The following is an 11,227-nucleotide window of genomic DNA, read 5'->3' on the forward strand; positions in this document are numbered from 1 at the left end:
CCTTTAACTCATTTCCATTTACATGAGCAAAGTACACCTATAATTTGTTAGATATTCATTTCAGCCTTTTTACTCCTCACCCAGTTAGAGCACAAAAAAAGTACTCTCAGACCAGGGTACTTCCCTGTTTGCACATATGCAGGGACAAACCACAGCAAAATTATCTTGTATTTTGTTCTGAAGGATGCTATCTGTATTGTCATGATAAAAAACATACTTTTTTTGTACCATACAGTACTGCAAAACACACAAAAAAGCTACATACCAGTGACACTTGTAACAATATTCCCCGTGCAAGGGAGAAAAATACCTTTTTGCAATTTTCGGTCTGATTTCTCTCAGTCCGTGGCACAATAGTGGAAGGAAGTGAAGGTATCTGTTTTAATTCCTTCTAAGGAAAGAAGCAGAAAATTATGTTACCAAATGCTTGTAAAAAAATACTAAGCTTTTAATAACTGGCAGGCTGTAGCCAAGGATGTTTTGCAACAACTATAGTCACTCATGTCTGTTGGGCATGCAGTATTTTAACTAGGCTAATACAGAGTTTTCTCCTTCAAACACCTAAGGTCCAAATTTATTTTAATTAAACCCTCGTAATTAGCGCTCCTCCCTTTAATGAAGTATTGTGATACACATTTCACTGCTACCATACACACTGCCATATCTGCAATGTTTGCGTAGCACCCACTGGCTGAATCAAGTTTTATAATGTGTCTAATCTAAATTTTACCTGCAAGTATTCCTATTAAAGTAATGCTATATTGCAGTTTAGCTGAAAAACTTTAATTATTGGCTCAGTTTGTTAACCCCAAGTGAGAGGTCAGTATAAATACAGTGAGTAGTTTCTGGTAAAGATGGCCAGTAATTTCATCCTTATATGCATCCTTAATTCAACAAACAAACTATCTCAATGCTTCCACCATCCCCAATCCTAAGACAGTGCTGACAGCTACCATAAGCAGTACCCTGCATCACACAGAAGCAGAGATTCCCAAGGCTCCACATCTGTGTAGTAGGAAGCAAAACTCTGCAGTGTAGCAGGCACCAACAATTCTGGCTCCAGAGAAATACATACTTGGTACCATATAGGAGGTGCCACACAGGGATTAGAAGATTAGCTCATTAATGTACCAACCAGCACCTACTGAAACTTCAAAAGTATTTTGAAGACATAAGGCAGAACTCCACACAGTTCTTAAACTTGCTTCATATTAGGCAGGTAACTGTTAAAACGCAATGTTAAACCAGTACATTTTCTTACCACATCATTCTGGAGTATTTCTATGGATTTCTTGTACTCTTCAATAGCTGTCTGTATATTTTCAACATCATGAGAAACACTGGTAAGCGTGCTACCTATGTTTGCTACAGTCTGGAATAAAGAAGATGACAAAAATCTCAGCCTTCCTCAAACTGCACTGTCCCAAAGTTTCAATCTGCTCAACACAGTGTTTTGTTAGTGAAACTACAGGCAACCTGCCACAAAAATATGCACATGAATTTGAAGTATTCAGAACTTTCTTTGCAGACAAAACTGCGAATTATACCCATCGCATCTCCAGGCCAATAAACAAAGACACACTCTACACTACGACAACTTAAGCTAGATAACCAAAATTACACGTTTGCTGCTCCCACTCCCAAAACAATACAAGTGTTCTGGCATTAATAAAAAAAAAAAAAATCCTGACATGAAGACATCTTACCTCCTCTCTCTACATGGAGTATTTGTATTGAATACAAGGATGCTGACATCATTGATTTAGCCTGCCTTAATTGTCTTTCAGGGCTACCCATCAGACACATCACACGCAGCAAAACTAGTCTGCCAAAGGTTGCAGATCTTCAAGAAAGCATTGCATTTTTTAAAATGAAAGGATAGTTCTGAAGCATCAGGAAAACCTCTGTGAATTCTGCAGGTACAGTCAGCACGCTCTGACAGCTACCTTTGCTTCTGACTACTCCCGTCTCATCCTTCCCTTGTCTTCACGCCCAACTCTAACTTTAGAAAGTAACTATTCTGTAAAGCTGCACTGGTGTTTTAGCAGCTGACAGCATAGCACCTAGAGTCAGGCTGTTAGCTAGGACATGCACAAACACTAGTGGAAGTTACAGTAATGAGACAGAGCATGCCCCTATGCTTCTCATTCCATTTTAAATACTTTCTTGGATCATTAAAACAAACAGAACCCATCTAAAAATCCCCTTTTCCTACGACCCTTGTCATAGAAGGAGATCAGGTTAGTCAAGCAGGACCTGCCTTTCGTAAACCCATGCTGGCTGGGCCTGATCACCTTGTTGTCCTGTACGTGCCATGCGAGGGCACTCAAGATGATCTGCTCCATACCCTTCCCCACCACTGAGGTCAGACTGACAGGCCTGTAGTTCCCCAGATCCTCCTCCCAGCCCTCCTTGTAGATGGGCATCACATTTGCTAACCTCCAGTCAACTGGGACCTCCCTGGTTAGCCAGGACTGCTGCTAGATGGTTTCCTCCAAGAAAGGCAGGTAATTCCAAAGACAGCTTGACGCAAAGGACAATTGAGCATAAGATTTTTCACCAGGGCTATCAAAAGCCAGGCTACCCACCTACAGCCACTGAAGTTCTCCTGTGTGACAGGAGGTAGTGCAGCATGCACAGAGAGGTCAAAAAGAAGTTCAAGTCTTGAAACCTATTGCCTTCCATTAGCATGACACTTACAAACCATTAAAACTATTGTATTTAAACCTCCAAATAGTTTTTCTATACTCAACACCTCGCAATATACGTCCTGGAAGGATTCCAGGTCTGTTTTTATTATATCAACCTTCTAAAACATAAATGCAAGCAAGATGGCATCAAGAGAGCAGTGGAAACAGATGCCACATCTAACACCTTACTTAGACTCAACAGCAGAGACTGGAAAGAACTCAAAAGTTCCCAAGATCTTTGATTTTCATGAAATGTGACCAAGGATGGACTTATTTCAACATGAAAAAGCCTTGCTGTTCAGCAGATCACTGCAAGCTGAAACCTGTTGACACTAACACTTTGTCCTGACAGTACCAAAGGCAGAAAGATGACAACGAGGTTTTTCTGTATTATATGTGTGATATACATATATATATAAAAATAAAGTAAGTGCAGGTTCCAGACTAGGTACTGCCTTAAGACTTACTTCTGATATGACACAGTGCAAATCCAGCATGCTCATAACAGCAAATTAGAAGCTTAGGAAATAGCTTTGTACTCCTCCCAGAAGAAGAAATCCTGTCAGCCTGATCAGCCAAACCACACTAATTGCTTTGCATATGACTAGCTTGTTGATTATACATTAATTTTGTAGGGATAGGAAATGAGAAGTGGAAACCCATAAAAGCTACGAAGACTGGACTGACATTAGGTGTTAGCCCAATATAAATGTTTATTGCTAAATAAACAGAACTGCCATGGAAGAGCCGGGGAAGTTTCAACAAGCCATTCTTTTTACCAAAATAAACAGGACAGTTCTTTGGTAAAGAATGCTCAGCTAAGGCACACAGTAAGACACTGTATTAACAGAAGTCATTTTATAAGTAATCTTGTGTCACCCATCTTTCAAGCAATTGTCAGAAAACCATCCCAGTACAATTCATGTTTTGCTGTGTGTGTACTGAACACCAGGAAAGCTCTCATGCTAACGTTCCAGGCCCACTGCTCCCAAGTTAGACCCCTACCTGCCTCAAGACTGTAAATGCAGAGCCAGATGTAGAACTATATACTGCTGAAGATGAGGAAGTTTTCCAGAAAACAATCCATTTTCTTTTCCAATTAAAAAAAAAGTTAAACAAAGCACCTATTCGCAAGCAGAGTTGGAAAACTGCAGACAGACTTTTTGCAAGTGTCTTAAATGATATTAAGATTAGCAACCTGAGGGAAAGCAACCAGAAAGATGAGGTCCAAGGTAAAGAAGTGACAACACAATACAAACAAATGCATCTCCAGAAAGGGACAAACAAGGCCTTCAAATTTTTTACCTGCCATACCTTATCATAGGACCATACAATATCAAGTACATGAAGTCCAATTTAAAAACAAGAGAAGCAAATACTCCTCACATGCAATTCAGGTAACTCCTGTTGTCACTGCTGTCCCCAAGAGCCCAGCTGCAGCTTAGCAGCAGAGAATGCATTTAGCAATAGCCACATTTGCAGTACTTGCCTTCTGAAGTTTCTCTACTGTGAGAGGAAGAGAAATCAGATCAGAAGCAGACTTTATGTTGTTTTTGAGATGATTTACTGTTGAGGTTAATAGTGATATCTAAAACCAAAGAGGAATATTTAGAATTAGTCAACATAATCCTGATTCTGACCTTCCCCAGTATTATGACTTAATTTGTAACATTAAAACATAAGGCAAGACAAAATTACGTATGTACACACATACAAAACATCCCTGTCTCTAGTTTAGAAATCCTGCCTAGGCTACGTTAAAAATATTCTGCCTCTTGCAAGAGAAGTTGGTTGTTTTGTTTTGGGTTTTTTTTTTTTTTAACTGAAAGCTATAGAAGCCCCTCCTTTTCAATAAGGCAGCCTCTGCCCATTTTACATTCATCCCCTTAGAGAGAGGCTGTTGCCCATGAAAGATTTAAAAAATTGTGCAAGAAGCCCTTACGTGTAAGAAACAGTCATCCACTTCTGTATTTAGCAATCAAACCTGCCTGGCAAAACCCAGCAAAACCATGCAACTTCTCTAGTTGAGTGACAGGCAAAGAAGTTGCATGTATCACCCAAACCTTCTGCTACAGAAATGGAAGAGCGACAATCTAGGTACAGCGAGTTAGCTCAATTTCTGTCAACTGTTTGACCCAGACAGCAAGTTATTCAATGGGTCTTCAAGATTACTTATTCATTCCAACTACATGCTAGTCATTAATTGCTAACACCATCACTTTAAGATCAATTTGTAGCCATCAGTAGTCAAAACAAAGAAAAGTAATTTCTTCCCACATTTGACAACACAAAAGTAGAGCAGATAAAACCCACTTTCTTCTGGTTATAAAAAAAAAAAAGTTGTTTCGCAAGCTGAGGAAATGGGCAAGATCCTAATTTTACATTAGGCCAATGTTGATCAGCTGGAGTGCAAAGTCTCTGGTTCCACAGCTGTGAATATTGGCTGAAATAACTCCCAGCAGCACATCCCAACAATTCATAGAAAAAACCCAGTAACTAAATTTTGATTCCCAGAAGAGTTGGCTCAGACTGTAACCAGACCCTGCAGTAACTTGAGGGCCTGCAAGAACCATGTGCAAGTATCTTTAACATCCAGGTGCAGATGACAGCATTTTAAAAGTTTAATGAAGCACCTAAATATCAGTGGAATATGCATACTGTCAGATGCTAAAGAAAGCAAGTCAAATTTTCAAACATATTTACGTCCCTCATTAAGCAATTAACCACTGCATGGGACTGAAGAAAAACCAATCTGAGCAGGCACCTCAGTACTCTTAAAAATTAAACCCAAAGCACCAGTGTCAGGGAGCATTCCCCACACACACCTCTTGAAACCACTAAATGTGAGCAGCTCTGAACTTTTACCCTCAGAGGCAAGAATTTCAATAACAGCCTTGCTGGATGCTTTGTTTGAAGCCTGAGTTAATACAGCAGCTGAGGAAACAGCTTTCTGTTAAGTGGCTTAGTTCTAGCCGCATAAACAGAGCTAAGATTTACACCAGCTCAGATTCCGAGCGTGTATTAGCAGATTTTATATTCACAAGATACCAGTACTTCATTTGTAGCAACATGAACTCGTACTGATTCAGGTAACTTCTCGTGCTTATGAAACGTTTGCAGACACTCTCAGAAATTTGAAATTTCAAATCTCTCATCATAAGCATCACAATTATTTGGCAGGAAAATTAAGAACTGCACAGTTCTCAGGCTCTTTCAAGTTCTGCCTGAAGTCTTTCCACCAGTTGCGTAATTTCTCCTCTTTGCCATCACTCTCCAGTCGAACCAGATCCTCAAACTTTTTTTGCTTGTTTAATAATGAGGCTTATATTCCATTTTAACTTTAAAAATAAAAGTTTAGCATATGGTCACAGAAGTCCTTAGCTAAAAGCTCAGCACTGCACTTGAAATTAATTTCTGTGAAAATAAATTTGAACGGAATATTTTATTATTTTTCAAAACCAAGCACTGATCCCTCTCACCTGTTTATTGATCTCTGTGATATTTATCCAAATTTTATTTAGCCCCAGTTCTCCAGTCTCAATTTGTTCTAGTTGCTTTTGCTTCTGCACCAAATCTTCATTCAGTTTAGGAATTTCTTGGAATGATGTCTTCTGATTAGATTCCACTAAAAAAAAAAAAAAGAAAAAAGAATTACATTTGTTTTAAAAAAACCCAAAAGTCTGGGTAAACAACATTGAAAGGCAGAAAACAAATTACAAGCAGCAACATCTACAGCAGTGAAAGAAGGCAGTAACAGTTTCTACATATGGCTTTATTGCCAATTCAGAATTAAGCGTTTGTTCAGAATGACAGCTCTTTTTTGTTTTAAGAGGACTAATGCCTGCAGAGAGAACCCAGAGAGACCGTACTAAATTTAACACTTTGCAATAGTACTGTCATTCTGGCTAAGCCGCAGCAGGTCTTTATTTAGTGCAGTTATTTTGCATTACTTTCACAGAGGAACATGAAATAGTAATGGGACTGTGAATAAGAACTGCCAGGGCAAAGGAGGTATGTGAAATGAACCTCAGTGCCCTTTTCAAGACTGCAAAGGGGTTGCTGACGATGAAGTGAATTCCAAAGAGATTAACATGATTACAGTTGTTCCGTGTGACAGAAAGACAACTGAAGAAAATGTATAAGCTTACACACTAACATCTGTTGGTAAACAAATCAGTAAACAAGGCCCTTGGAAATAAAGTCAGTTTTTACTGCAATTAATACTACAGAAAGGGGGAAACATGCAGCTCAAACCAATTCAAGTGAGCCTCAGAAATGCAGCTCTTCCAGGTCTGCAGTGACTAAGCTGTTTAGCTGCAAGCACTATTAGGCAATCCTAAATCCCTAGGTCTGGGAAACAAATAAACAAAGGTTTTGAGATGGAGACGACAGAGTTCTCCAAAACCTGCACCTCCACCCTGTAACACAGCACCAGATTGCTCCACAACAAACTGCCATCATTCAGACCAGACTTGAAGAACAGTGGGATCTACGTGGTACGCTGCTGGCAGCTCCCAGAACAAATTTCCATGGGTGACCCATCTGGTCAAAAGGGGAAACCTTCAGGAACGCTTCATGCCTGTGGAGTGCTTGCCCCAATACACACAGCTGGAAAGCCATGCATCTTCAAAAACCCACTTCGCTTTTCTTGAAGCAAGTCCTAAAAGTCATTTCTAGGTACAGAGGAGCCTGCATTGATCACCCAAGATCCAAACAGCACTTTTGGTTCAGTAAGACCTCAAAAGGTGTATTTTAGCCAAAACAGACCGAGAGCTAATTGTCCATTTGACACAAACAGTTCACACTGAATCTGATGTTTCAGAGGCTCTTGCAGACAAATTATTTTGTTTTGCCACTCTCACTGTGTACAGCGAGACCCCACTTAAGGGTTTTTTGCAGTGCTAGGAAGGTTAAGTACTATGAGCATTCTTAGCATCATTACTAACAACCGAAGGGAAACACCACAATGACCTCCCTCTATCCCAAACATACTAGATGCAAAGGTGTCTTACTTTTAAAAAGCACTCATACTATACTCAGTCTGTTCAAAGGATGGCAGAACATTAACAAACAAATACTGCCATGGGAATCTGCTCTTATGGGGAAAAAAAATCTGGATGAAGATTCAGAGGAAGAAGGTTTGGTTTTCGGCAAAATTGCTGTAGGACAGACGGATTCCATGCCTTTGTTTCTCCACCCACCCACCTCACCAAAGCACAATGTTACCTTTTAGAACCAGGTTATTCTTGCTGTCTGCTTTTTTTGTTGTTGTTTTCAACGCTGTGCCTCATTACGAGGCTCCCATCCAGCTTCTAGGCATGCTATTACAGTGGCAAGGAAATCTGAGACTATTTTATCACTAGACGAAGTATTAAATGCATGGTTTTTATATCAGAGCTATTAAGGAGAAAACAAGCACATCTGTAATTGCCAGACAGTAAGCTCAGAGAAAACAACTGCTTTAACAAAGAGGTCTATGTAGAACAGGAATGATGAAACTTAACTACACCCAAGCCAACAAATGTTATCATTGTGCAAAACTTTTACTGCCAGTAGATACTTAAAGCAGACCAGTACATGAAGAGCAGCAGTCAGCTTAGCCAGAACACAGGAACAGCTACTCCTGAGCTGTTCAGTACACTCACAGCTACAAAGCAGCGCCTGTAACTGAAAGTATCCTCCATAACTAGTGGACACCAGTTATGGCTGACTTTCAGAGTTCAGTATCAGTTAATATAAAAGCACATCTATCAACAACACTTTCTCTCGCTCCCAGCCAGCCAGCAGGTTCCACCTTGGCAGAGGACTCCCCGCCTCACAGCAGAGTTACATGCCTGAACAGGAAGCCCTAAACACCAACAGCAAAGAATTTGTACGCACATTTCCTCAATACCTCTTTTACCACAAGCAAATCAAGCCCTCTGCTTACCTCCAGCTCTAGCAGCCTGCTAATTTTTGAACTGATTTCACCAGCCTTATTTTTAAGGTCATCTTCATGTCCCGGGCACAAAAATCCTAAGATGAAGACCAAAGCTATGGGACAAAACCCACACTCAACAGCAGTGCGCCTCAGGCAAAACGTAACTACCTAGCTCTCCTGAAGCAGCTAGAGACTACCTGAATGCTTAAGCTTCACTCTCTTCTGCTCCATTCACACAGATCCTCAGATTATCCTTGCCTTTTTCAATATACAGGATTTTAAACACTACTAAAATAAGGCACCAAAACATATCTTGTGTCCAGAGGTGAGGTATAGAGAACCGAGAGCATACATTACACGCAAATCTCACCATTTGTTATACCTCAGCACTACGGAAGTTATAATATTGAAATCCTAGATGGACAGGGAAAACCTGAGACCTACAAGCAAAATGCTTCATGTTAACTCCATACTTCAAAGTATTAAACATGATGTAACTCCACACCAACACGAAGAAAACAATGTAATACCGAAACAATATTCAAATTGCAGTAACACCACAGCAAACATTAGAGGTTTTTAAAAGAGCTCAAAACAAGAAGATTGTTTTCCATTAATTTTTTTAAGGGATGCATCAAAATCCCCTAGACTGTTTTACATATTAGAACTTTTTCTTTTTAAATAGGGGCTTCCTTTGGAAAAGAGCACTCCCAAGACCAAAGTCAGGTGGTACATACATTTTAGAAATGTACGTACAAGCAACTACAGGCCCACCTAATCCAGTGTCCCTGCTCCTCAGAAGGTATGGAGCAGGCAAGAACATGTAACATTTGCCTTAGATTCACCCAGCCTCCAAGTGGTTTTGGCACACAGGACTCTTCAGTTTAGGGGCAGTTTTTCTATTCAGTACTTTCAGACTTTGAATAAGCTGGTAGGCAACTAAAGCTCTTCATACTGCCCAAAGCAAACGTGAAATAGCGTAGTTACGTTTATACTTACTAGTTCGAAACTTCTCCTTTATTGCATCCAGATCCTCCTTGAGAGCCACCTGCATCCAGACTAAGCCAACGCATGCTACCACACAAGCGGCAAGAATGACAAACGCACATAATGGGTAACAGAATTTGCAGCATCGTAGATAGTCTCCCCTGGATAAAACAAACATAACGGATTGTGAATATTCAACAGTGCCCAGAAAAATTTTATTTTAAATGCTGTTCTATAAAAGTAAGGGACAGCGCCAGAACAGTACATGCTTTGGCTGACAAGAGCTAACCAAGAGCTCTTCCAAGAATAAATAAGGCTCTACAGTGAGATCAGGGCTATTACTCTCTGTTCAGTTTATCCTCAGGAGGCACATCTAGCATATTTAAGAGCAGCTGTCAGGTTTCCCTTACTAAAATTTCCTGCTCTGCTCGCATAAACTTATGTTAGGAACATCTGCTTGATAGCTGGGAAGGCAGGCTTCAAGAAAGGATATTACCATAATGTTATGACAAATACTTCTAGATTATCCTAAACTGCCAAAGCCTAAGTTTCTCTGTGACGTGCCTACTTCTAGTTATTCTTTGAGGCCCATTAATAACGCTGTTACCTAACTGAAAAGTTTATTTACTGGCAAAAAGCACATCACGTCCACAAGAAGACCAGCCTGCGTCAGCTCGCAGACACAGGATTGTGCTGCGCCGAACACAGACGGATAAACGTGCTCAACGTTTCAAGCAAGTGACCCCGAGCGGCTCTAAGGACTTCAGTCGCAGTGAGCACGGAACAGAAAAACCAGTAAGAAGAAAGCCAGAGGGCGGTTCAGATCCACTTCTACCCCCAGCCAGGCGACCTGTTGGGCCAGACGCACTCAGGGCGGCTCCAGGTCTGTCCTGGCAGCCCCCAGCGCCCCCCAACCCCCCCAGCCCCGAAGCTGACCCGCCGGAGACCGGCGCTGAGGCGAGGGGCTCCCGCCGCGGCAGGCCCGGGGCCGGGGCCAGAGCCCCAGGCGGGCGCGTAGGACCGGGCCGGGGCCTCAGCGGCAGCCCCGGGGACTCACTTGCCGCAACGGCCCCGCGCCCCGGCGAACTCGTCCTCCTCGGAGCTGGACTCGGAGTCGGAGGCGGGCGGCTCGGTGCGCAGCAGCCGGTGGCCCGAGCCCTTCTTGGCGGGCTTCTTCCTGCGGCCGTCGGCGGCCAGGCCGATGAGGGCGTTCAGCTCCTTCCGCTTCTTCATCCTCTTGTGGGGCGGCAGCAGCAGCGGCGGCGCGGCCGGCGGCTGGCTCCCGCCTCCCCCCTCCTCCTCCTCCTCCTCCTCCTCCTCCGCCGCCGCTGCCGCCGCCAGCGCGCCCCGGCTCGCCAGCCTGCGGCCCGGCCGCGGCTACAGGCGCTCCGCGGGGCCGCGGCCGCTGCTCCCCCGCCGGCCCCGCGGCGGCACGCCCGGCCCCGCTGCTGCCGCCGCCGCCCGCCCCGCCCGCGCCATGGCTGCTCCCGGCCCCGCCGCGGCCCGGCCCCTCCACCTGCCAGCAAGCCGCGCTCCCATTGGGCGTCGCGGGGCCGCCCCGCTCGGGGCTTAAAGGCCCAGGCGCGCCCTCCACGGGGGCCGGGGAAGGCGCGGAGGGTCCGCGGGTTCG

The 11,227-nt window shown here is 43.1% G+C and overlaps 1 protein-coding gene across 5 annotated transcripts in view; it reads right to left on the reverse strand.

Annotated features, from left to right (window-relative positions):
* The window catches only part of EFCAB14 (EF-hand calcium binding domain 14), an 18,831-nt gene extending 7,769 nt beyond the window's left edge, over positions 1-11,062 (reverse strand). The window contains exons 1-6 of one of the 5 annotated variants that reach the window (XM_052801953.1): positions 10,655-11,061; positions 9,610-9,758; positions 6,170-6,315; positions 4,180-4,278; positions 1,262-1,372; positions 266-388 (exon numbers count right to left, since the gene is read on the reverse strand). In XM_052801953.1, the coding sequence (XP_052657913.1) occupies positions 266-388; positions 1,262-1,372; positions 4,180-4,278; positions 6,170-6,315; positions 9,610-9,758; positions 10,655-10,830 (804 nt within the window). In that variant the 5' untranslated portion in view covers positions 10,831-11,061. Of the gene's footprint in view, positions 1-265; positions 392-1,261; positions 1,373-4,179; positions 4,279-6,169; positions 6,316-9,609; positions 9,759-10,654 lie in introns of all 5 variants that reach the window. The other 4 variants (XM_052801952.1, XM_052801956.1, XM_052801955.1 and 1 more) reach the window with 4 other exon arrangements.
* Positions 11,063-11,227: the final 165 nt, after the last annotated feature.

Source organism: Harpia harpyja, chromosome 11, assembly GCF_026419915.1.
Source record: "Harpia harpyja isolate bHarHar1 chromosome 11, bHarHar1 primary haplotype, whole genome shotgun sequence".
NCBI lineage: Eukaryota > Metazoa > Chordata > Aves > Accipitriformes > Accipitridae > Harpia > Harpia harpyja.